At 36.0% G+C, this 27879-nt stretch overlaps 1 protein-coding gene across 3 annotated transcripts in view; it reads left to right on the top strand.

Moving 5' to 3' along the window:
- CERT1 (ceramide transporter 1) overlaps positions 1–27879 on the top strand; it is a 128269-nt gene that overhangs the window by 96518 nt on the left and 3872 nt on the right. For 2 of the 3 annotated variants that reach the window (XM_036845533.1, XM_036845530.1), the window contains 9 exons: positions 2516–2602; positions 4693–4785; positions 5295–5372; positions 11225–11320; positions 18812–18944; positions 19791–19861; positions 23051–23179; positions 23727–23856; positions 25104–25240. In XM_036845533.1, the coding sequence (XP_036701428.1) occupies positions 2516–2602; positions 4693–4785; positions 5295–5372; positions 11225–11320; positions 18812–18944; positions 19791–19861; positions 23051–23179; positions 23727–23856; positions 25104–25231 (945 nt within the window). In that variant the 3' untranslated portion in view covers positions 25232–25240. The remainder of the gene's footprint in view (positions 1–2515; positions 2603–4692; positions 4786–5294; positions 5373–11224; positions 11321–18811; positions 18945–19790; positions 19862–23050; positions 23180–23726; positions 23857–25103; positions 25241–27879) is intronic. The other variant, XM_036845531.1, reaches the window with a different exon arrangement.

Below are 27879 nucleotides of genomic sequence, written 5' to 3'. Positions count from 1 at the left end.
GCGAACTGACAGGAGCATTACACCATAGTTCCTCCCTCTCTTCTTGTGTGGCCCCAGGTTGTGGCAGCGCAGGGATGATGTTGCATCATACTTTTTAATGTAGTGACAACTTCGGATTTATTCCAGACAGACCCGCAATTGTTCACGTGTCTTATTTTGTATATTTAAAAATTGGGGGAACTTAAACCCAAGCCTGCCTTTTCAGCCTTCAGTTTGATCTCAGGTGGCCTCGGCTTGCAGAGGCTTGAAGCAGGGTTTCGGTTCCTGGCCAGAGATTGAGGTTGGGTTACGGTGGTGAGAGCACCAAATCCTAGCCACTAGACCAGTGGTCAGTGACAAGGCCCTGGCCCTTCAGCTTTGCAGAAAAGAATTCCCACAAAGACGGAAAGTAGTGAAACAAAGTGTTTATTAGGAGGAAAAAAAGTACAGTACGTGTGGATAGACACACGGGCAGACTCGGAGAGTCACGCCCTTGTGGTAGTTTGAATCACTTATATGGGGCGTTTCTTCCTGGTTTCCTTTGACCAGTCATCTTGCTTTGCCTGGTTCGGAGTCCGTATTTGGTATATCTCAGGGTCCTCCCACGTGTGTACGCGCATCTCTTAGCCAAGATGGATTCCACTGAAGAGGCCTATGGGTAACTGGCATCACTTACTATGGGGTGGCGCCCCCTCGCTTTTTGACCTCCAAGGAGCCTTTCTGAGCATGTGTAGTCGGGAAGGTCTCCTGACTTCAAGAATGAGAAATATGTGTTCTCTTATCTTCTATCTGGGCAGGGCCCAGCCTCCTCCTCCTATTTTCATCATAGAGTATCCACAGAGAACTCCAGCTGTTTGCTCCAGGGGCCCATCTGTGTCCTGCCTCAAGTTTAATAGTAATATGAAGCTGTTGTAGAGAGAGATATTTCCCCCTCTGCCCCTCTTGAGTTCTTGTGGCTGGACTAATAATAAAATTGACACAAGATAGATTAACAGGAGAAAAACAAATTTTAAGTCGTGTGTGTGGGTCCCACAGAAATGGGACCAAAGCAGTGGCCAAAGCAGGCAGCTTTTATACTCTTTCAACAAAGAAACAACAAAGTTGTGAGGGCAAAGAAGCTTAGGTTTGGGGTGCCCAATTAGTGAAGAGTCTAAACAGAGTTTGGACTTGGAGTAGTAAATTTAAAATGTAACAAGATTTGTTTATATAGGCTTCCGCTTCTCAGACCAGATTCCCTATCTTTGGCAATAATGGTGTTCTACCTCCAGGTGCAGGGAATACACATTTCACATGAGATTCGTTTCCTGCTTTCAGGGAGACGGGAGTGTCAGTGTCCCTCTTGCACTGGCCATTTCTTAAGTAACTTTAATTCAAAATAATAAATATGCCACTGAGGCACATTTTGGGGGAGCCTACTCTGGGCCCCAGCAAAGCTATTGTTTCACTTATAGTCCACTTAAATTTGTTTTATCACAGCAAGATACATATCTTGCTTGTTTCCATTTTGCTATTATTCTTTATATTTTTATCTTCTGATACAGCTGAGGTTCTACTTGCATTAGAACTACTTGGAGGACTTATTAAACATGCATATTCCTGGCTCCACCCAAGACCTACTGAAAAGTAATTTCTGCGAATGGGGGCCTGGGAATTTTCATTTTAACAGGTTCCCCAGGCAGTTCCCCAAGTGATTGAGAACCACTGCTCTACCATTCTAAGCAGGCTTTCAAGCATCGGTTCACCTTTTCCTTCTCTATGATGTTATTGTCTTTGCTTAGGAAGGTTCCCCTCAGAAGCCCTATCTACGTCTCATTGGCTATAGATCTGCAACTTTGTTCTTAAAACCTTCCTGCAATTTTATATGGTTTCTGTGGACAAGTCCTCAAGTCACAGGTATTCAACTCTGCCACTGTACCATGAAAGCAGGTATAAACAATACATGAATGAACATGATTATATTCCAGTAAAGCTTTATTTTAAATTCATATAATTCCCACATGTCATGAATTTTTTTTTTCCTTTTTCCTTTTTCCTTTTTTTTGGCCATGCCACTCAGCTTGTGGGATCTTGGTTCCCTGACCAGGTATTGAACCTGGGCCCTCAGCAGTGAAAGCACAGAGTCCTAACCACTGGACCCCCAGGGAATTCCCCATAAAATGTTGTTATTGTTTCCCAGCCATTTAAAAATGAAATTCTGAGCTTAAAGGCCATTCTGAAAGTAGGCAGCAGACTAGAATTGACCCACGGGCCATAGTTCACCAACCCCCTGCTCTAGATTATTGCCCTAACACAGTGTCGGTCAATATACAGTAAATATTTGAGTACCGAGTGAGTGAATTAATTGTAACACTCTGTGCACTGATTTGCACAGAGCATATGTTGTTCATCTTTGTGATAATATTACCTAGTGTACTAACTGGTTCAGAAATGTTTGTCAGCTCACTTTTCAACTTTCTCCTAGAGTTAATGCCAGGGTTATCAGTGTTTTCTGTTTTCTTGAATCAACAGCTTTTTTTTTTCCTGTATGTCTGAATAGGAAGGCCCAAACAGTTTGATTAATGAGGAAGAGTTCTTTGATGCTGTTGAAGCTGCTCTTGACAGACAAGATAAAATAGAAGAACAGGTATGTATATTATTAAAAATTATTAAAAATCCTTGATGTATTTATTCATATAAATAGAATTTGAAATCATGATCCTAATAACCTAAAAATGAACTCTTGTCTGCAGTGAGACACAAATGTAGAAGAATCTTTATAAGTCACTTTATTGACCAATTTCCAAGCAATAGAAAGAAGACTAATGATTGTTTAAAGCAAGCATGCATAATTAACATGAAATTAAATGGAAATATTCTGCCTGTTCCCCTTGAAGTGTCCAACCTTATTATTATTCTATTAGTACAAAGCATTTATTTGCTCTGAGTAAAACAGTCTCTTTGAATTTCTCTTCACCACCAAGTGCCATATGAATTCAAAAGGAAGATGACCAAGAATTTATTTTTCTTCTATGTTAGTACCATTCAGTTTTTATTATTAACTCATTTATTGCTTTCACTACCTTCACCTTAATTACTTCCTCACTTTTAACTTTGCTCAGTGTTTTTTCATCATTAAATTCACAGCAGTTATACCCAGCTCCTTCTGTGGAAATTGGAGGAAGGCATTTCTAAAATCCTTTAACTCTAGTTTCAAGATTAATTTGATCCTTTACCTTTAATTATGCAACAATGCAGTTACCATATATTACCACTAGACGGTACTTAAAGATGAATTTTAGTTATTCTTCTCAAGACTTTAAGCATCTTGCAAATAAATCATATGTGTATCAGTTTTATACTACAAATTAACTTGCATAGAAAAATTGGCTTGTTTATTCCCTCTGATTGCTAAGACAGTCATGGCTGTTATGCCCATTTACTGATCTATCTATCCGAGGGTAAGTCATCTGCAATAGTGGCTGTTTGCTTTTCTTGTTTATATTTCCCTGTTTTTTTATCAGTGATGATAAGTTTGTCACATTAATTTATAAAAGCTTATTGCACATTTTTAATACCCAAAAGATGCTACACAGCACTCAATAGAACTTCCAGTTCCTAAATAAGTTCTAATTTTGGATGCCAAAAATATCTGAAATAGCAGCATTGTATTTGGTTTTTTAGGGTGTTTTGGGTGTTTTTTTTTTTCCCTTCACTGTGTTTTCGCTTTTGTTTTAATCTAAGATGTGTTATTTCATGAAGAATAGCAAACTGTGAGGTCAAGACAAGTTAGTCTTAGTTTTGCCACTAACTGTGTAGCTCTAAACGTATCACTTAAATTCTCTGGGCCTTGGTTTTCTAATCTGTGAAACAAGGAGTTGGACAAGATGATTCAGATCATCCCTTCTGCCTCTAAAATGCTCCTCCACTGAGTATCAATATGGTGGTTGAGTTGGAGTTGAAGAGAATCAATAAAAACTTCTCTATGCTTTAGAAAAAAGAAATATTCACGGGACGATCAACTCATTTAATATCAGTCTATTCCTGACACTCCAGTAGATAAAAACAAGTCATTAAACAGACCATGATTTTCTTTGCCTGAGAGCCACACACGTTGATATGACAAAGATAATCACACACACAACACAGCATAGTTTCTGGTACAGTATATTTAGTAAATATTTATTGAATGAGTGAGAAGAAACTAAGCAAGCTGAGAAGGAGGAAAGAGGTTAAGTGGCAGCTTAACAAGAGTGAGGTGATGGGATGAAGGCAGAATACCTTCATGGAAAGGAGACAAAGATATACATGATATGTTCTTTTGAACATAACTGAAGCAAACAATGATTATTGGTTCAAATGATACAGCCCTGCAGGGCCCTGATGATGTGGAATGATTGGAATAATTTGGCCAGAGTTTGGATAAGAAAATTATTTTGGTAGCAGTGTTAAGGTTGATTCATGGTAAATGGTGCCATGCTGGTATTGGAAATTCTGACTGAGAGCAAAAATAAAAGAACTAATCCTTGGTCTAAGGTAGTATCTATGGAATCCAAAAGAAGAAAATTGGGATACATGAAGTGTCAAGATTTGGCAAGGCTTGTATCTTTAGAGTAACTTCATAATTCAAATATTTATAAGTACTAAAGTGTTCAGTAATTAAATGTTATATTATCCATTCTTAAGCTGCAAAATACACTTCAAAACCTTCCCATTTAACATTATATGTTTTCTTAGTCACAGAGTGAAAAGGTCAGGTTACATTGGCCTACATCAATGCCATCTGGAGATGCCTTTTCTTCTGTGGGGACTCATAGATTTGTCCAAAAGGTAAGCTAATGTCACAGTTTACTAAAAGTATATGATATATTTTTCTTCACTGTTGACGAAACTGTCCTGTTATATAAAGTCTTCTTCCTTTTCTTGAATTTAAGTAATGAGATTTTTTGGTATTACATGTTTTCTTCCATATACATCCTCCAGAACTGTTAGAAATCTTCTTCTGAACATAATGTTCTTTCTTTTTTATTTAAGGGGGAAAGAAGGGTGGGGGAATAGGGAGTGGCTTGTCCAAAATAGTTAACCAGAAGCGTAGCCAGTGATATTAGATCTCTTTTTCCTTTGGGGTTAAGTGGTATTATTTTGTATTATTGGAAGCACTGCATTCGATTTTGGAGCATAACACATAATAGGTGCATGAAGTCAGCACTTGCTGCTGAGCTTGTTTCATATAGTGCTTTGTTCTCTCTTTCTTTATCTTGTGTTTGGAAGTTGGTACTGAATGCTCTGTTGTGCCTTTGTTCTGATTACTTGGTTTTTTCTTTGTCTGTCTCTGGTAGCCCTATAGTCGCTCTTCCTCCATGTCTTCCATTGATCTAGTCAGTGCCTCTGACGATGTTCACAGATTCAGCTCCCAGGTACTGTATGAATGTATAGAGTGGACTTGAGTCTTTCTGTGCTATATTTCAGCCTGCTTTCCCAGTTCCTAGAAATCTTTTGGTTAGGCCACTTGTTTTGGTTTTGAATTTTAAATAGTAACATCAAGCATTTAAAAAAGCCTTCCTTATCTGCTAAATAGTTCCTCTGTCAGGCTTGCATGTGCCCTTTGTATCCTGTATTGTGAATAGCTTGGAATTTCGCCATATAGGAGATACTCCTGAAAGATTTCAAATTGAATTGAAACGAGTAGAAGGTACCTGGTTTTTAACTATCCTGTGATATCTGTTTCTTCAGACAGGATTCAGCAACTTTTGTGGACATGGTCTATAGGATATGTTATAGCATTAAAGCAGGTTTCAAGCCTTACTTCTAAACTAATTTAAAATACCTCATAATGTATTCAACAGGGAAATAATTTTTTAAATAAAATTTGTCTCATTACCATTATACTAAGTTTCATTGAACAGGTTGCGTTTTGCTTTGGCAAATTACCCCTGGAAATGAGTATTCCAGTCCATATGATAAATCTATGGAAATTGATTTTAAATTATTTAGTATCAGCACGGGTTAGGAATTTAGGACAGGAAGCTGGATGCTTGCAGTCTCTGCCCTCATAATAAAATCAAAAGTATCAATGGAGGAATATTTTTTTAGCATCAGCATTAGGTTAAAAAATTTTTTTTAATCTTCACATATTTGCCATTCAACTTTGTATTTTTATGGTGTTTGCATTTTATTGGATTGCAATATGTCATAGTATGTTAAGAACCTGAGCTCTATAGTCAAAATGACCAAGTTTAAATCCGGTTTCCTGCATGATGTTTGACAGCTTTTCTAACTCCTCTGTGCTTTGCTTCTGTCGTCTAGCTAGGAACGTGATAGAGCTAGAACCTAGCATGTAGTAAGTGCTCAGTAAGTGAGCTTTTATCATTATAATATTATTTCTTTGAGCTAATCAAAATTATCTACATTATTTTTTCTCTATCAGAGTGTTCCAATAAAAAAATTTTTTAAGTCAGTTTAAAAGAGGCATACAAATAAAATTTACCTTAGTTTTCAACTATGTAATAAAGAAGAAAATTAAGTTTAAGACTCAAATTTTTTTCTGACTTTTGTAGCTTTTTTTTTCCTTGAACATTTTTGAGAAAGAGATGGATCAGTTCCTCATCAGAAATTACCCTTAGCCAGATTTATTACAATATTTCTTACCTATTGCTCATTCATTTATGTATGCTTTTAAAATAGTGACTTATATTCACAATAAATCATTGACCAAACTAGATTATACTGGGAGACTTCGGTTTATTCTTAATTAAACTCCACCTTGAATTAAAATAATAAATTAACAGACTAAAAGACATCAGTACTGGTCACCATTTTCCCTTAAAATATGGAAATATACAGGCTATAAATTTAAAAAAATGTAATGGGAGCAAAAAAAGAATTTGAGCCGCTGATAGGTGCCTAAGAATGAGGGCTTCAGAACCCAGACCTGGGCCTTAGCTATAGAGATATATAAAACAGCTGAAAGCCTTCGAATACAGGTGAAATATCACTGAGAAGCAGGTGTGCAGATTTTTATAAGACTGTCAAATTGTAGCTTCTTTACCTAATTTTTTGTGTAACTTTTTTGTATAAGTTGAGAATAATCTTTCTAGTATTTTTTTTTCTAATGTATGATGCTCGTTATTGATCCGATTCTGTTTTTAAACTTTTGATTATTCTACTGTTTTATATTCCAGAAGAGGAAATGAAGGAAGACAACATTGAGGTCTTCAAGTATTTATTTTCCTTGCTAAAGTATTTGTTGTCATTAGCAGACTTGGGCTCTGGCAGTTAACTATTGATTAATTTGGCTTTGCTATCTACATATAAGTCTTGGCTCATGACTGTTTTGTTCTTGTTGAAATAATGGTCATAGTCCTGCTTGAGTAGGATACTTAAATGTAGAACTGAGAGATGCCCTGAAAATAACTTCAAATAAAATATGTGACTCTACTAGGAAATTAGTAGCAACACATGAATCTGTATCTGTCTGATGGACAGATGTTGGAAATGAAGTAGCTCTCAATGAAAGTGTATAGAAAGTAGGAAAGACTTAGATTTATAAATGGATCTTCTTGGCCACATTTATTTCTATAACAGTTGCCACCTAAAGATGTCACCTCAGAAATCAAAGGGAAATAAAAAGCATCCTTAGTTGGGGGAAAGAAAAAAAGAAAATCAAAGGGTGGGTAGTACATCTGTGGGTTAATATATGGTGAGCATCACCATTGCAAAAACAGTTCTGCGTAAAGCTTTTTCCCACTTTTGTCCATAGTAACATCATTGTTGTGGTAACTATTTATTTTACCCCTCCCTTTTTTATTGTATCAATATAAGTAATAGAATGCTAATTTAGCAGAACTAGAAAGTAAATAAAATGAAATTACTAGATAACTATTAATATTCTTATGCATATCCTTTTTCCACATATGTGTAAATTAAATAAAATCAGTCACATATTGATAATTACACACACCTTAGTAATTGTTTTTTTTCTACCAAAGTAGGTAATTCTATATATACTGTTTTGTAACTAGCTGTTTTGTTTTTTTAAAGGGCACATATAATTAGGCCCATCTTCCCATCAGTAAATATAGGTCTAGATCTCCTTGTCTATTGTATGGATATGCAGACTAGATTTACCTACTCACCTAATATTGAACATTTAGTTTATTTTCAGTTAGTCTCTATTATTTAATAAATAGTGCTACATGGGCATCCTTGCATATACAGCATCCTTGCATGTACATCTTTGTACACTTATCCAATTATTTCCTTAGAATATATTTCTAGAAGTAGAATTTTTAGGACAAAGGCCATGCACACACCCAAGTTTTTTATTCTTATTGCCAAACTGTTCATTAAAAAAGTTGAACCAGCTACACCCCCAGGTCAGTTTTCTTTTGCTATACTGACACTGAATATTATTATTCAGTAAATATTTGCCAATCTGATAGAATAAAAGTGTTATTTTTCTTCTTGGCTATTTGCATTTTTCAGTGAATTGGCTATTCATGTCCTTGACCATTTTTCTTTTGGGTTAACAGTAAACTGTTAATTTGTTATTAATAAATTATTGTATCCAACAGATCCCTTTATGACTGTAACAATAAGCATAGTTGTATTCCTTTCACATGGGTAAGAAAAAGAGATCCAAGCTCTGTTTGAGCCCTTCTGAGACTTCTGTTCAATACAATTTTGTTGTACCATCAAAGGACAATTTTCTTTTAAAGTTTCTATATTAATAATGTTAGAAAGGTCCAATTAGATCTAGCCTCCTAAAATGGCATACTGAGTGATTCAAATGTGAAGTGAAAGAAAAAGTAAGAATTGGAGTGCCATCACCTCTATTTCAAATCTGTTTTGTCTTCAGTTTTTTCATAGTTAATTTGTTATGAAGACTGTATGTAAGGTGCAAAAAAATCAAGGGCATGATTCCTGAAATTATGCTTAGTGTAAAATTCGGCCTTTTTTTTTTAAGTGATAGATGTTTCTAGTAACATTATTTTCTAGTATATCAAATTTTGAACCTAATAAGGTAGAAAATTTGGCATACGTTTATTCTTGTCATCCAATTAATGGTCCCTAGTTTCCCACTTATTTTTGATATAGAGTCGTAACTGAAAACAGTAAATGGAGCATCTTTAGGTTTATATCTGAAATGTGAGTGTGGTCACATGTGCCCAGGTCATTGCCCCTATAGTAACATTGGCTACTGCATATTTTAACATAAAATTCATAATAGTGAAATTTTACCAGTATCATCTTTCTTTTTAACCTTAATGTTATTATCTCGGGGAATATACCATAATGGATAAAGATTCCTTGATGAAGGCTTTGCAGACATGGTTAGTACAGTAATTGGGTACTTCGATAGTTTCGTTAATTTCCTAGGAGCACAGTACTGAATACATCTTGTTTGTTTCTCTGTTGGACTTTTTCAAGCCCTCTTAAGGAAGTAAATGAGGACAAAAGACTGAAAACTTTTCCATAGATGCAGTGGTAACTATTCTTTCATCTATCTAGCAAGACAATGTTGAATGCATTTACTGTACATTGTTTCAAACTTAAGTTACCTTCTCTCAATTTATATTTGTGGAATCTGGTTTCTTTTGCACCGAAACATAAATCAAAAACACCTTCTCATTTTTCAAACATTTGAAATAACTAATTTAGGAATAATCTCCTAAACAGAAACACAATTACCTGCAATATTTTTCAACGAAAGAGCTTAATGGCACTAAAGTTTTTTTTAAACAGAACTCTCTTTGTTTTTTAGCAGAATAAAATCCTTAACATTCTTCTTTCACAAGTAATCCATTTAAAGTAGGGCCTATTTGGGGGAAACATTTCTTTCTGCCTCTAATCTCATAATAAATATGGGTGTTCTTAACTCCCAGTGTCGTACCTAAAAAGTACATACGTATTCAGATCTGAAGATTTTTTAAGATCTTGGGATCTAAAAATCAAAAAAGAATTTTTTCGCAATCATGATGTGATACAGACAAATGAATCAAGCCAGCGCTACTGTTGAGGCTTTATTTATGCATACTAACTGGGACTTCCTTTGTTCTTCCTCTTTTGGTAATAAAATACGTTTTGTATGTATCATTTGTAACTTGGAGTCCTACATTAGTCATCTGTACCCTCTCAAAGCAGATTTCAAAATTTTAGAGGCACAAAGGTTTTTTCCAGTCAGCCTCTGAAGTTATGTTACTTAGGAATAAATCTTTAAATTGAAGTATATAATATGCATATTTTTCAACTCTTTTCTGCCTTCTCTTAATAATATTACTAGGTAAAACAAAATTATGAGTAAAAGTTTAGAAAATAGAACTCAGAAACCAAGTGTCTATGCATAGATGGTAAAGGTGCCAGTTCCTTCAGAGATGATCTTTCTGTCACTTCACTTCAGTTCTGTTTAAAAATATGTTTCATACTAGGAAGGTTACCAAAGAACACTTAAATGAAATCTTACCAATAAATCTGATTGAGGATTCTGGGAGTGTGAACTGTTTGACCTTATTTGCTTATAAAAGATGGGTAGGGGTAATTTGATAGTTAAAAGCAGAGGTTGCAATTTAAATTTAGTAAAAGAAATTTAGTAAGAAATTTAGTTAGAAATTTAGAAAGAATGAACTATTAATAAAAGGTGATAATTTGCAAATCTTTGCGTGTATGATTATTAGCATTGTCCCTAAAAGAGTTTAGAACAATGAAATTGGAATCAAATATATAGAGGGATTGGTTATTTTTTAAGTTGGCTTATATTCATGATAAAAGAGGAGCTTATCAGCAAAATAACGAAAATCTTCTTACCTTTTTGTAGAGAAATCTTGACAAATAACGAGCTTTCTAATATCTCTATATAGTCTTAAACATAGGAACACTGGACTAGGTCATCTCTTTGCGCCCCTCTTACCCTTAATGTTCCATGATTTTATGCTTTAAGACATTACCTCCGTAAGGATGCATTTTATGATAAAGGAAGGAATAATTATTTTTTTGGTCACTTGATGCACGTTAGGCCAATATGTTATTAGAGTGAAGCACCTTCCTTCCCCGCATTTCTCCTTCCTGTCATTAACCTGGATATGATATCTGGAATGTGGACTAAAACTCTTCAACACTATATAAAACCTACTAACCTTTGTGCATTTGGTCACTTAGCTTTCTAAGAACATCATTTCTGAACTGAAGTAAACTGAATACCATTCTGTTTTAGAGATTATGACATAGCTATTAATTGGAGGAGGATTCTTATGGCTCTATTTTTCTTTTTAAGGTTGAAGAGATGGTGCAGAACCACATGACTTACTCATTACAGGATGTAGGTGGAGATGCCAATTGGCAGTTGGTTGTAGAAGAAGGAGAAATGAAGGTAATTCCCAGTGTATTGTTGTAGGTTGCTAATTGCAGCCCTGTTGCAATCATACTATATTATTACTACTGATATAAGTAAGATAGCATTTAAAAATTTCTTTTAAATAAATTATTACATGTGATCAAAGAAGCACTAAATATTGAGAAATAAAATGTCCTTTTGCTTCCCTGGTTTAGCTTTTACATAATTTCTTTATGATCGTAATATGAATCTGTGCACAGATCATTCTGTTTTACCTAGGCCATGGAGAAAATAGTTTGGGGGTTTCAATATGAACAGGTCATAATTAGCTGATGGCTCTCTCTTCGGATATTTCTCTCTCTTTTTTAATATACCAAATGTTGTGCCCAGATGTCACTTTTTTCCCTCTTTGGTCTGTACCTCACTTCTTGGTCTTTCTCTCACTGCATCTTTTTTTGATATTTGGACATTGGTTAGCTAATCTTGCTCACACCCCTAAACACAGAAGACATTAAGAGCAAGGAACAAGAGATTGAGAGCTGGGTTGAAAAGCAGCAGCAGCAGCATTGAACTTTGGATTACTTCATGCCCAAGGTGCTATGCTAACAATAAAGAGAAGTTTAATAAGACTCCCTCCAAGCTGAAACTTTGGTTGGAGAAAGAGGATATTGACATCTAAAAGATTACTTAGCTCCATTGGATGGCAGTGAGTGAAAAGTACAGGTGAATAGTGGAGAAAAATTGGAAAAGAAAGAGATCTCTGATTTGAGACAGATTGTATTACACTGAGGAGCATTTGAACTATGTCTAGAAATGGAAACAAGGCTATGAAAAAGGTGAGGTGAGGGCATTTTAGAAAAGAAATATAACATGAGCAAAAACTTCAAAGCAAATTTTGTATTCAGGAGTTTTGTGTAGACTTTTGACCAGAATTATTCTAGCAAATGAGATACAACATTAGATGTTGGAATTTCCTCTCCTCCTGAATACAGAAGAAATTAAGAAATAAGATAGAGGAGATAGGCAAATGAGATACCAAAATGTTAGTTATAATTCTAATAAGCTGATTGGAGAACATGAAGACTAGCTGCCATGAGGTCTTGCTAATATGTTACCCCAGAATTAAACATAGTGTTTTTTTTTAATATTTTATTTATTTATTTTTGGCTGTGTCCGGTCTTAGTTGCGGCACATGGGATCTTTGTTGCAGCACGCGGGATCTTTCATTGCGGTGCAAGGGCTTCTCTCTAGTTGTGGCATACGGGCTCTAGAGCACGTGGGCTCTGTAGTTGCGGCACATGGGCTCTCTAGTTGAAGCTTGGGGGCTCAGTAGTTACAGCGCACGGCATGTGGGATCTTAGTTCCCCACCAGGGATCGAACCCATGTCCCCTGCATTGGAAGGCGGATTCTTAACCACTGGACCACCAGGGAAGTCCCCTAAACATAATATTTCTGACATAGCTGGATAGTCCCAGGCCTTCCCCCACAAGAGCAAGCCCCAAAAGCAGACCAGCATACATCCTGTCCACAGGAGAAGGGGTTGAGCCAGGCCTGCCTAGTCTTCCTTCTGTGCTCACCATTCAGATGTCCCCATTTCCCCCCAAGGAGGAGGAAGTGAAAGGGTGAAGAGAAACCAGGAATGATAGTCTAGATGATGGTCTTCCACGTGGAGTGAGTGGTAGAGAAAAAGTTCTCCTACAACTTTAGAGAGAGAGAAATTGGGGCTGGATTATGGGGAATATAAAATAGCCCACTAAACAGAATTTTCTGTTGTCTGTAGCAGTAGGCTAGCCATTGTACACAAAGTAACATTTTTGGTGGACTAGGCTGATAGGGATGAAACTAGAGACCAAGAAAACCACTTCAGAGAGTCAGGTATGAGGTCATGAAAGCTTACCTAAAAAAGGCATCCAGGGCTTCCCTGGTGTCACAGTGGTTAAGAATCCACCTGCCAATGCAGGGGACACGGGTTCGAGCCCTGGTCCAGGAAGATCCCACATGCCCCGGAGCAACTAAGCCCATGCGCCACAACTACTGAGCCCACGCTCCACAACAAGAGAAGCCACGACAATGAGAAGCCCACGCACTGCAACAAAGAGTAGCCCCCGTTCGCCACAGCTAGAGAAAGCCCGCACACAGCAACAAAGACCCAACGCAGCCAAAAATAAAATAAATAAAATAAAAATTAAAAAAAAAAAAAAGGTATCCAATAGTAGAAAAGTCAAGCTTTTGGATGTCTTATAGAAGATTAGTAATAAGCTTAATAGCTACGTGAAATGTGAGGGAAGGAATCAAAAGTCTAGAGTTCCCAGTCTCCATGACTGGGAGAATATCAGTCCCAATAACGTGAATAAGTATGTAAGGGAAGGTACTTTGGAGAGAGAGATTGTAAAAGAAAAATAATGTGAAATGCCTAACAGTGTTTGGCACCATAGGCACTCCATAAATTGAGGGCTGGTTTTCCCTGTGATAACATGTTTGTTCATTTTTCAAAAGAACTTATTACAGAGCTGCCTAAAGTAGCAAACCCTCTATAATTTTGAAGTACTTAATTTTGTTCAGCAGTTTATGTATACAGTCTCAGTATTTAAAGCAAGATAGACCTTTAGGTATGCAGCCTCAGTATTTAAAAGCAAGATATCATTGATCTTTAAGCGATTTTAGCTTTCCATCATTGGTTCAACAAATAATTGAGTGCCTACTGTGTTTCAGATACTGTTCTAGATGGTGGGGATACAGCATTGAACAGAGCTGCCTTAAGTCACCGTCCCTAAGGAGATTATGTTCCAACTAGCTTTATTTGGCCTTCTTAGCCAAGTTAAATGGTCTTTGAGAATGTTCAGTAAATAATGCCTAATTTAAATTGATATATTTACTCTTTCAACAACTCACAGTAATTTAGTCATTCATCATATATGCATATGTTTCATAGTTGGTGTTTACCTTGGATTTCTAGTTTTAAATATTTTTATGTGGTAATAATTTGAAATTTTAAACTTTTTGGCAGAATATTTATGTTCCATAAGTATATTTTCTTTTTTTTTTTATAAGTATATTTTCATACATAAAATTCTAAAAAGCACCTAATTGGAAAAACATGATTTCAAGTTTGTAGTTTTGGGGTTGGATTTTTTTTTTAAGATGTTTCGGTTCTTTTTTTTTTTTTTTTTTTTTTTTAAATTCCAGTCTGAGTCCAAAGGCCACCAAAGCCGGTTTCTGCTTTCCTAGAGCACCGTCTTCGGCCCCAAAGCCTGCTTTCTGTTTAGTGAAGCGAGGAGGCATTAGACTCTGTTTGGGTTCTTTTGATTTTTTTTTTTTTAACATCTTTATTGAAGTATAATTGCTTTACAATGGTGTGTTAGTTTCTGCTTTATAACAAAGTGAATCAGCTATACATATACATATATCCCCATATCTCCTCCCTCTTGTGTCTCCCTCCCTCCCACCCTCCCTATCCCACCCCTCTAGGCGGTCACAAAGCACCGAGCTGATCTCCCTGTGCTATGTGGATGCTTCCCACTAGCTATCTATTTTACATTTGGTAGTATTTATAAGTCCATGACACTCTCTCGCTTCGTCGCAGCTTACCCTTCCCCCTCCCCGTGTCCTCAAGTCCATCTCTATGTCTGCGTCTTTATTCCTGTCCTGCCACTAGGTTCTTCAGAACCTTTTTTTTTTTTTTTTTTAGATTCCATATATATGTGTTAGCATATGCTATTTGTTTTTCTCTTTCTGACTTACTTCACTTCGTATGACAGACTCTAGGTCCATCCACCTCACTACAAATAACTCAATTTCATTTCTTTTTATGGCTGAGTAACATTCCATTGTATATATGTGCCACATCTTCTTTATCCATTCATCTGTCGATGGACACTTAGGTTGCTTCCATGTCCTGGCTATTGTAAATAGAGCTGCAATGAACATTGTGGTACATGACTCTTTTTGAATTATGGTTTTCTTGGGGTATATGCCCAGTAGTGGGATTGCTGGGTCATATGGTAGTTCTATTTTTAGTTTTTTAAGGAGCCTCCAAACTGTTCTCCATAGTGGCTGTATCAATTCACATTCCCACCAACAGTGTAAGTGGGTTCCCTTCTCTCCACACCCTCTCCAGCATTTATTGTTTGTAGATTTTTTGATGATGGCCATTCTGACTGGTGTGAGATGATACCTCATTGTGGTTTTGATTTGCATTTCTCTAATGATTAGTGATGTTGAGCATTCTTTCATGTGTTTGTTGACAATCTGTGTATCTTCTTTGGAGAAATGTCTGTTTAGTTCTTCTGCCCATTTATGGATTGTGTTGTTTGGTTTTTTGATATTGAGTTGGATGAGCTGCTTGTAAATTTTGGAGGTTAATCCTTTGTCAATTGCTTCATTTGCAAATATTTTCTCCCATTCTGAGGGTTGTCTTTTCGTCTTCTTTATGGTTCCTTTGCTGTGCAAAAGCTTTTAAGTTTCATAAGGTCCTATTTGTTTATTTTTGTTTTTATTTCCATGTCTCTAGGAGGTGGGTCAAAAAGGATCTTGCTGTGATTTATGTCATAGAGTGTTCTGCCTATGTTTTCCTCTAAGAGTTTGATAGTGTCTGGCCTTACATTTAGGTCTTTAATCCTTTTTGAGTTTATTTTTGTGTATGGTGTTAGGGAGTGTTCTAATTTCATTCTTTTACATGTAGCTGTCCAGTTTTCCCAGCACCACTAATTGAAGAGGCTGTCTTTTCTCCATTTTATATTCTTGCCTCCTTTATCAAAAATAAGGTGACCATATGTGCATGGGTTTATCTCTGGGCTTTCTATCATGTTCCATTGATCTATATTTCTGTTTTTGTGCCAGTACCATACTGTCTTGATTACCGTAGCTTTGTAGTATAGTCTGAAGTCCGGGAGCCTGATTCCAACAGCTCCGTTTTTCTTTCTCAAGATTGCTTTGGCTATTTGGGGTCTTTTGTGTTTCCATACAAACTGTGAAATTTTTTGTTCTAGTTCTGTGAAAATGCCAGTGGTAGTTTGATAGGGATTGCATTGAATCTGTAGATTGCTTTGGGTAGTATAGTCATTTTCACAATGTTGATTCTTCAAATCCAAGAACTTGGTATATCTCTCCATCTGTTTGTATCATCTTTAATTTCTCCCATCAGTGTCATATAGTTTTCTGCATACAGGTCTTTTTTCTCCTTCAGTAGGTTTATTCCTAGGTATTTTATTCTTTTTGTTGCAGTGGTAAACGGGAGTGTTTCCTTAATTTCTCTTTCAGTTTTTTCATCATTAGTGTATAGGAATGCAAGAGATTTCTGTGCATTAATTTTGTATCCTGCTACTCTACCAAATTCATTGATTAGCTCTAGTAGTTTTCTGGTAGCATCTTCAGGATTCTCTATGTATAGTATCATGTCATCTACAAACAGTGACAGCTTTACTTCTTCTTTTCCAATTTGGATTCCTTTTATTTCTTTTTCTTCTCTGATTGCTGTGGCTAAAACTTCCAAAACTATGTTGAATAATAGTGTGAGAGTGGGCAACCTTGTCTTGTTCCTGATCTTAGTGGAAATGGTTTTGGTTTTTCACCATTGAGAACGATGTTGGCTGTGTGTTTGTCATATCTGGCCTTTATTATGTTGAGGTAAGTTCCCTCTATGCCTACTTTGTGGAGGGTTTTTATCATAAATGGGTGTTGAATTTTGTCGAAAGCCTTTTCTGCATCTATTGAGATGATCATATGGTTTTTCTCCTTCAATTTTTTAATATGGTGTATCACATTGATTGATTTGTGTTTAATGCAGAATCCTTGCATTCCTGGGATAAACCCCACTTGATCATCATGGTGTATAATCCTTTTAATGTGCTGTTGGATTCTGTTTGCTTGTATTTTGTTGAGGATTTTTGCATCTATATTCATCAGTCCTATTGGCCTGTAGTTTTCTTTCTTTGTGACATCCTTGTCTGGTTTTGGTATCAGGGTGATGGTGGCCTCGTAGAATGAGTTTGGGAGTGTCCCTCCCTCTGCTATATTTTGGAAGAGTTTGAGAAGGATAGGTGTTAGCTCTCCTCCAAATGTTTGATAGAATTTGCCTGTGAGCCTTCTGGTCCTGGACTTTTGTTTGTTGGAAGATTTTTAATCACAGTCTCAATTTCAGTGCTTGTGATTGGTCTGTTTATATTTTCTGTTTCTTCCTGGTTCAGTCTCAGAAGGTTGTACTTTTCAAAGAATTTGTCCGTTTCTTCCAGATTGTCCATTTTATTGGCATATAGTTGCTTGTAGTAATCTCTCACGATCCTTTGTATTTCTGCAGTGTCAGTTGTTACTTCTTTTTCATTTCTAATTCTATTGATTTGAGTCTTCTCCCTTTTTTTCTTGATGAGTCTGGCTAATGGATTGTCAATTTTGTTTATCAATTTTGTTTATCTTCTCAAAGAGCCAGCTTTTAGTTTTATTGATCTTTGCTATTGTTTCCTTCATTTCTTTTTTAATTATTTCTGAGCTGATCTTTATGATTTCTTTCCTTCTGCTAACTTTGGGGTTTTTTTGTTCTTCTTTCTCTAATTGCTTTAGGTGTAAGGTTATGTTGTTTATTTGAGATTTTTCTTGTTTCTTGAGGTAGGATTGTATTGCTATAAACTTCCCTCTTAGAACTGCTTTTGCTGCATCCCATAGGTTTTGGGTCGTTGTGTTTTCATTGTCATTTGTTTCTAGGTATTTTTTGATTTCCTCTTTGATTTCTTCAGTGATCTCTTGGTTATTAAGTAGTGTATTGTTTAGCCTCCATGTGTTTGTATTTTTTACAGATTTTTTCCTTTAATTGATATCTAGTCTCATAGCGTTGTGGTCGGAAAAGATACTTGATACGATTTCAATTTTCTTAAATTTACCAGGGCTTGATTTGTGACCCAAGATATGATCTATCCTAGAGAATGTTCCATGAGCACTTGAGAAGAAAGTGTATTCTGTTGTTTTTGGATGGAATGTCCTATAAATATCAATTAAGTCCATCTTGTTTAATGTATCATTTAAAGCTTGTGTGTCCTTATTTATTTTCATTTTGGATGATCTGTCCGTTGGTGAAAGTGGGGTGTTAAAGTCCCCTACTATGATTGTGTTGCTGTTGATTTCCCCTTTTATGGCTGTTAGCATTTGCCTTATGTATTGAGGTGCTCCTATGTTGGGTACATAAATATTTACAGTTGTTATATCTTCTTCTTGGATTGATCCCTTGACCATTATGTAGTGTCCTTCTTTGTCTCTTGTAATAGTCTTTATTTTAAAGTCTATTTTGTCTGATATGAGAATTGCTACTCCAGCTTTCTTTTGATTTCCATTTACATGGAATAACTTTTCCCATCCCCTCACTTTCAGTCTGTATGTGTCCCTAGGTCTGAAGTGGGTCGCTTGTAGACAGCATATATACAGGTCTTGTTTTTTGCATCCATTCAGCCAGTCTGTGTCTTTTGGTTGGGGCATTTAATCCATTTACATTTAAGGTAATTATCAATATGTATTAACATGTTTTAAAATATATCCTCTAGGTATACAGAAGGGAAGTAGAAGAAAACGGGATTGTTCTGGATCCTTTGAAAGCTACCCACGCAGTTAAAGGTGTTACAGGACATGAGGTCTGCAATTACTTCTGGAATGTTGATGTTCGCAATGATTGGGAAAGTAAGCTGCCATTATTAACATATTTTGATAAAATTATTAGTTTGAATTTAATACCAAATCTAACCTGGTTTTCTACATCTGATCTATGGTTTACAAAGTCAATATAGAAAATATCTGGAGAATCGTATAGGGAACTGATAATACCTTACATTTAAATAGAGCTTTTCACTGTACAAAATGCTTCTCAGTAAGTTATAGCATTTGATCTGCTACCTCAATAATCCTGTGTGATAGGTAGGTAATAAAGTAAAATTCAGATAGCTCAAGTGACTTGTCATAGACCACAGAACTAATTAGTGGAAAAGCCAGGACTAAAATAAAAGATTTCTGTTTTATCATCTTCTCTTTTCCTAGACTGTTTTGTTTCCATGATAAATTGTAGATGAATCCTGCTGTGGTTTGTTTAGAGTTATTTGATCCCCTCAGGCATCGAATTTCATAAATATGGGTACTTCTGAACAACATGTTTATCAATGGCAGTTTGACACTCTCACAAACATAGTCACCTAAACCTAAGTAGAACAGCTTATTCAGCTTCAATAAATGAAGGATTATAGGGAGGGGAGGGGTCATAGTGTTAGGGAATAATTTGTGCCCTAGTAATGAAATGGTGATTAGAATTGCTTTCTTGAAGTGGAAGCTAATGAGATTTCCTGGTGATTAGGTCTCACAGCCACCATCTATAGCCCTAATACTAAACCGCTTTCCATTTGGACTTAGCCTATGTAGGGCAGGATCCTGTTCATTTTGGTATAATGTCCATTTGTAATTGACTTTCTCAGTAATCACATTCTAGGAAAAGGTAATATATCTTTTTTGACTACTAACATTTTTTCTTCATTGCAGCAACTATAGAAAACTTTCATGTGGTGGAAACATTAGCTGATAATGCAATCATCATTTATCAAACGCACAAGGTAAATATCTTTTCATCCCAAAAGGATTCCAGCATAGTTCAAACAGAGACGTATAAATTCTCTAAAGTAAAATTTGTGAGGAAATTAAGTGCCACAAAAGATTTAAAGACTTTATTAATAATTCATGAATTTCATGTATTTGAAAGGTAATTTCAGTTCATTTAAAGCAGAAATGGGTGAAAATAAGAACCTGAGAAATATTCAGAAACAGTGTGTTTGACAAAGATGTACAGTTAGTTATGCAAACTTTAAGTCTAGAAAAGAAAGTATGAAAATCCACTTAAATGTTTTTCTAGCATCTAGTCTCTAGAGGAGATAGATGAATTACCAAATATGAAAGTGAATCAGTTTCCTGTGAGAATAATAGAGAAATGCAAAGTATGTTATTAGTCTATGTTAAGACTCAGAAGTAAACGTGATCTAAGTGGATTATCTGACATCAAGGGAAAATTGCTGAGCATCAGCTATTGAGAGGATGGTCATACACCAGAGCACAAAGAAACATTGTCATTTAAATTGGTTGCCTTTCACTTCATTTCTTCCTCTGTTAATGTAGATATTTAAATTATAGAATATTTCTCTTATCTTATTCTGCTCTGTTTCCTTTCTGAAAATTGCCAAATATTATATTGAATAATCAATAATAAAATAAATTAAAAATTTGTAGAGATCCACCAAAAACAATATTGTATGTTATATAAGAAACATGATAATTCAGTAAGTACTTCATTTTTCTTTTTTAAAATAATTTTTAACTGAGCTGAATATTTGAAAATATTTTAGGTTTGCTGTGTATATCTTGAGCTCAGTCTTGTCATCTGAGGCATCTTATATTTAATGACTATGACCTAGGCTTCCTTTTACATGACAGCTACTCAAGAAATATATAACAATGAAGATTCTGTTTCAACCTACTGATTTAGGGGGGGTCTAAAGCGAAGTCTAAAATTTAGTAGACTTTAAAATATTAGTTGTCCTGTAACTTGCAATGAAAATAAATGACCAGTCATTTAGAATCAGAAGACTCTTATTCTGTGAAGATAATTGATCCTGGAAAATGGTCTGCTGAAAGTACTTCACTTGGTAAATAGTAGATGGAGGGGAGGAATATATAGGTTATATTGGGATTATTTCTGGAAAAATAAAACTAAAAATTATTAAAATAATGTACTTTATATGTAACAAAATTTAAGTTACAGTTGTAATTGTTTGAATAAATGAATTGTCCTGGCATAATTTTTTCAACAAAATCCAATAACTATACAACATCTTTCTCTTTAAATTTGGGTTCTTTTATAATATGGTCTTAAAAAGGGCTACTCATCTCTTGATGTTTGTCATTCTCACTCTTTAAATTTCTGTCTTATCATCATCCTTGTGGATTTGCATCCATTAGTTCTAATATGGCCACATTTTGATTTATTACTGTCTTCACATACATTTGCCCAGTACTACTTTCATCAACTTAATGAAATTTTGTATCTTTAAAAGATGAACCATTTCACTTTGCAAATGCTTTGTGTTGTATTGACACTGAATTGTTGGCGATTTATTAAATTCAGCAATCGGGAAAGACCCTGTACGTATTTTCTCTCATTTAGAAGTATATAGTCCTGGGGCTTCCCTGGTGGCGCAGTGGTTGAGAATCTGCCTGCCAATGCAGGGGACACGGGTTCGAGCCCTGGTCTGGGAAGATCCCACATGCCGTGGAGCAACTGGGCCCGTGAGCCACGATTATTGAGCCTGCGCGTCTGGAGCCTGTGCTCCGCAACAAGAGAGGCCCGCGATAGTGAGAGGCCCGCGCACCGCAATGAAGAGTGGCCCCCGCTTGCCACAACTAGAGAAAGCCCTCGCACAGAAACAAAGACCCAACACAGCCAAAAATAAATAAATAAATAAATAAATAATTTTTTAAAAAGTACATAGTCCCAGTTTTCAGAGACCTAGGTTCCATGTCATTCCAACCGTATGTTGGAATGCATACCATGAAGTTGGAAGATTAAATTACTGGTTTGGAATTCTTTAAATATGATTATGATATCAAGGAGCATCCTCTTTCCCTAATATATTTGCTTTTAAAATCTTTGCTCTGAACAGTTGAAACAGAGGTTTAATACTATACTTAAAATTGGACTAATGGGGCTTCCCTGGTGGCACAATGGTTAAGAATCCGCCTGCCAATGCAGGGGACACGGGTTCGAGCCCTGGTCCAGGAAGATCCCACATGCTGCGGAGCAACTTAGCCCATGCACCACAACTACTGAGCCTGCGCTCTAGAGCCTGCGTGCCACAACTACTGAAGCCTGTGTGCCTAGAGCCTGTGCTCTGCAACAGGAGAAGCCACAACAATGAGAAGCCTGCTCACTGCAACAAAGAGTAGCCCCCGCTCACCGCAACTAGAGAAAGCCCGCGCACAGCAACGAAGACCCAACACAGCCAAAAATAAAAACTATAAAAAAAAAAGTGGACTAATGGCTGTGGGAGGGGCTAATGCGGAGTGATTGCTTAATGGATACAGAGTTTCTGTTGGGAGTGATGACACATTTAGAACTAGATAGTGGTGGTATTTACATAACATTGTGAATATAGTTAAGGCCACTGAATTGTACACTTAAAAATTATTTATGGCATTTTATGTTATGTATATACTACCAAATTTACAAAGAAGGAAAAATAGGGTCTTCCCTGGTGGTCCAGTTGTTAAGACTCCGCACTCCCAATGCAGGGAGGCCGGGGTTGGATCCCTGGTTGGGGAACTAGATCCCACATGCCTGCATGCCACAGCTAAGACCCGGAGCAGCCAAATAAATAAATAAACATTTAAAAAAGGAAAAAAAAGAAATAGCAGAACATTATTCCTTTAGTATGTTCTTCAAAGCCTTTAACTCAGTGTTCATAATCAATCCTTTGGTGGGTGCTTTCCATTTAAAATTTGACAGATGTTACCTTAAACAAAGGCATTTATTAGTTTTACACCTGTTTCTTTGTTAGTTCCATATTATATATGAATAAAAAGTAGTTCAAATTTTGGGGACTTCCCTGGCGGTCCAGTGGTTTAAGACTCCGAGCTTCTACTGCAGGGGGTGAGGGTTCAATTCTTGGTCAGGGAACTAAGATCCCGCATGCCATGTGGCGCAGCCAAAAAAAAAAAAAGTTCAAATTTTCAAAAGATTTGTACTTCTTCCACAGAGAGTGTGGCCTGCTTCTCAGCGGGACGTATTATATCTTTCTGCCATTCGAAAGATACCAGCCTTGACTGAAAATGACCCGGAAACTTGGATAGTTTGTAATTTTTCTGTGGATCACAACAGTGCTCCTGTAAGTACATTGTATAAATGTGTATAATTGTACGATACAAAGCTAAATATACAACACAGGGCAAAAGTGATAAACGCATACCACACATACAGAGATAATTGACTTGAAAATGCTTCTTAAATTTTTGTTTATTAAAGTTGGCTTCTTGGAAGAGTATAGCCACTGTGTTATCTGAGGGCAACAGTCATGGCCATGAGCATCCCAGCAGGGTTGTTTTCCTTTCCTCCTGAGGTTAGATGAGACAGCTGAATGGGTAGTATAGGTAGGCTACTTCTCACAGTTGTCTCTCAAGCCATGATCAACTACTGGCAAAACCTCTGTGGTTTCTACCTCGATTTAGCTCCTTTTACTACTTAAGAGGGGGGAAAACCATTCCTGGTGTCATATCAACTTGGCATGTATTCTTTATTAGTGCTTATGAGATTTTGTTGGAGATGTAGATGAGTTATGGTTTTGGTTAATCTAATGTAGAATTAGACCAGAAGAGGTTACAGAATACTGGGTATCTTCTACACTGGTGTTTTGTTTTTATTTTTTGTTTTGGCAGCTAAACAATCGATGTGTGCGTGCCAAAATAAATATTGCTATGATTTGTCAAACCTTGGTAAGCCCGCCAGAGGGAAACCAGGAGATTAGCAGGGACAACATTCTATGCAAGATTACATATGTAGCTAATGGTATGTATTTTGGTTTTGTTTTTGCTACTTTTGGTAATATGGATGTTTTTATTGTGATCTACATGATAACTGACAGTTTGGACAAATACCATTTACAAATGTCTTTTTAGTTTTTATCCTTTAGATTTAGTAATTTTTAATTTGGAGAGATGTATATCAAAATTATCGGGAATCTTTCAGAATATACATGTCTGAATAACTGCTGTATCAGGAATTCTGAAGCTGGGGCTAGATAGGTAAATTTTTAAACTTCATCTTTAGATCACTGTTACATATTATTGGTTTTAAGAACCGTTTTATTAGATATTTGCCTAATAGAATATGTGTAATTAGGAAAATAAGCAACAGTGAGAAAGAAAATTAACACTTCTTTTTTTTTCCCAAATTTTCAAAGACCATTTAGTGATTTAGAAAAATGTTTACAACATAATGTTAAGTGGGGTGAGAAAAAGCATATAAAATACCATTTCAATAATTTTTAAAAGAAGAAAAGAATATATATATGAAAAGTTGGAAAGAAATACAACAAAATGTTAATATTGAATTGTTGTTTGGTTGTTGGATTACTGGAAATAGTTTTCTTCTTCTTTTTTACTTTATAATTTTGGTTTTTTTGTGTGTTTTTTTGTTTTTGTTTTTAATTGAAATAATAGTTGATATAAAATATTATGTTAGTTTCAGGTGAACAGTTCTTTTTCTTGTTGTCAGGCTTTTTAGTTTTCTGAATCTTTGCTCCCTGCTTCTTTCTTAGTTGCTAGTGACTTACTTATTTCACATTGGCCTACTGCTGGACAGCCCTGTTTATCACTTGTTATGGTTCAATATGGTTCCTTGCTACACCTATTTCCTACCTGCAGTAGTTACTGGAGTCCCTCTAATCAAATTTTCAAACCTTCTTTATACAGGGCCATCACTGCTAGTATGTTTAAAGAGACAACTATGCCTGAGCAAGTTACTATTTGATTATAGTAGAGTTCATTGAATAAATCTGCCTTAAGTAACCTAAAGTGTTGTTATACTAATATTTGCTTACAATTTAAGAACATTTTAGAACAGTAATAAATGCTTTCTTATTTGTTATCTGTTCTTATCTGGTGGTTAGTACAGTACTAAGGACTGAGTGGTCAAGACTTTTAAGAGATGCTTTTTCAATGTGAGGAATTTTTAAAAAACAAAGGAACAAAATGAGTGCGTCATGCGTATTTGGAGAATTATCTTAACGGTTTTCATTTTCCTTTGTCTCACAGTAAACCCTGGAGGATGGGCACCAGCCTCAGTGTTAAGGGCAGTGGCAAAGCGAGAGTATCCAAAGTTTCTAAAACGTTTTACTTCTTACGTACAAGAAAAAACTGCAGGAAAACCTATTTTGTTCTAGTATTAACAGGTACTGGAAAATATATGTTATTCCTTTTTTTAAGCTTTATAGACTAATATGGCTCTGCAGACATTACAAGTTAGTTAATTTTTGAAAGTAGTTTCTTTTACATGATGTTTCCAGATGTGAAGAGTTGTAGTTTTTATACCCTTTAAAACTTAATTTTTCATTATTTTTTCTGTTTATGTTAGATAATGATTGCTTAATTGAAGGAAATTTTAATATTATAGAACTATAAAATTTCAGAAGTACAAATCCCCTATGTTTCTCCCTTCCCAGAAATTAGTGTTAGGTTTGTCGTATATTCTTCCAGACTTGTACATATGAATTGACATATATCTAGTAATTTTTTTTTCAAAGCATTATCTTGCAGCTTGCTTTTTCTACTTAATCTATCTTGACTATTAGTCCATATAAAGATATGAGACGTACAAAACCATCTCATTCTTTTAACATCTGTTGTATAAATGTTGCAGAATTTATTAACCACTGTCCCATGTTAATGTCTGGTTGGTTCCATATTTTTACTGTCAAATAATGCTGCACTGACTATCTTTGTACAAGGAGCTGAACTCTTTAATTTTTCTTAAATAAGTGACATGTTAACATGGTTCAGAAGTCAAAAGTATGAAAAGATACGCAGTAAAATTCATCCCCCGTCCCCTGCTCACCCAGTTCTGCACCACCACACTCGCCCCCCACACACACGCACACAAGTGTATAGCCGCTGTGAGTAGGTTCTTGTGTCTTTCCAGAGATGTTTCATTTTCACCTGAATAAGCAAATACAAGTGTATTCCTCCCACACATACACTTATAGTTATTGAAAAAAATTGCATACTCTACACAGGGTTCTGCATCTTGCTTCTGCATATGCTTTATCTTGAAGGTCTTTCCGTATTGGTGCAGAGCTGCTTTATTCTTTGTTTATGGCTATGTAGAATCCCATTTGTATGGATGTACACAATTTATCTAACCAATTCTCCATTTGTAGATGTTAAAGTTGATTTTAATTTTTGCTAGAGCACACAGTACTGCAGTCATATCCATGTGTCATTTTGTATGTGGGTAGATTACTAGATGTGACACTGCTGGCACTTCTGGGGGGCTTGTGCATTTGTAATTTAGATATTGGCCTCTGTAGAGTTGGTATTAATTTACCATCTCACTAGCAATAACATGTTGGAGTGCCTGTTTCTCTGACCCTCTCACACAATGTATGAAATAAAACTTTCTGATTTTTTTCCAACTTGATAGGTGAAAAATACTCTCCCAGTGTAGTTTAAATTGTAGTCCTCTTGGGAGTTCCCTGGTGGCCTAGTGGTTAGGATTCCAGAATCCCTGGTCGGGGAACTGAGATTCCACAAGCCACGTGGTGTGGCCAGAAAACAAAACTGTAGTAGTTCTCTTGTTACAAATGAATTTGAGCATCTTTTCATCCATTTGAGAACCATTTGTATAATTCAATTTCTGTGAAACTCTGAGTGTTAACATTTAAATTTGTAATAGATATTACCAAAGTATAATTCACAAGCAGTAAGTATTTATGACCATCCTCTCATGCTCACCTACATTGACTGTTAAATCATTGGCTGAGAAGTTTATATTCTTGAGTCAATTTCTTTAGATAAAAATAATATAGTTAATAACCATATACAGTTGACCCATGAGTGTCGTGAGGGTTAGGGGCGCTGGCCCTCTGCACAGATGAAAATTGAGTATGACTTACAGTCCGCCCTCCATGTCCTAGGTGCCTCTGCATCGAGGATTCAACCAACCCCAGATCGTGTAGTACTGAAAAGAATTTGCATATAAGTTGGATGTGTGCAGTTCAAAGCCATGTTGTTCAAGGGTCAACTGTAGTGACTATACTTTTAATTAAGTCTGGTTTCTGATAATGTTTATAGTGTGCTATTTCTTAAAAATAAGACCTCAAAGCCTAAATTTATTTTCAGACAGTAACACAAGGGTTAGTGCATTGATGTCCCAGATATGTAGCTTTTCCCAGGAAAACAGGTTACAAGAAAATGTTAAATAGGTTCTAGTCTTACTTCTCTGAATGGTTAGTGTTTGGGACAAAGCCTGACCTTTGAGGGATTCTCTTAAAGCATAAATGCACTGCCAAAATGCACTATTTTTAGGATATCTTGTACTTTAGAATTGTTATGGCTCGATCTGGACACATAACTTCTTATTGATTCTGTCACTGCATTGTATTTATCAAATAAACCTGATGCCACATGATGGCAGCAGGCTTGTCACCTTACTTAGCTGGGTGTCTCTCCCCACAGCCTTAAGATTTCTAGAGTTGCTGTTTGCTCAAACCAAGACCAAGCTTGCAGCTGTATCTGTTTTCCCTCTTCACCTCTACCTTCAGCCTTGCAGAGAAGGGTAGAAAATATAACTGGGTATTAAGCAAAAGAAATCAGAATGCAGTTATATAATAAAACATGCTCTCAACTATGTTTGAGGAGAATAATTTTGAAAATATTTGCAAAATACATGCTAACATGTCCACAGCATTTGCCTCTAAACTGTTGGATTTGGGGCATTGTTTTATTGACTGACTGTGTGTGCGCACACGAGTGTACACATTCTTCTTTTGTGGACCTAGAGGGAAGGGCTCGAAATCCTTGGAAAAGAATTCAT

The sequence above is a fragment of the Balaenoptera musculus genome, chromosome 3 (genome assembly GCF_009873245.2).
Source record: "Balaenoptera musculus isolate JJ_BM4_2016_0621 chromosome 3, mBalMus1.pri.v3, whole genome shotgun sequence".
Lineage (NCBI taxonomy): Eukaryota > Metazoa > Chordata > Mammalia > Artiodactyla > Balaenopteridae > Balaenoptera > Balaenoptera musculus.
Note: the sequence above shows the minus strand (reverse complement) of the source record. Positions and strands in the feature narration are given on the sequence as shown.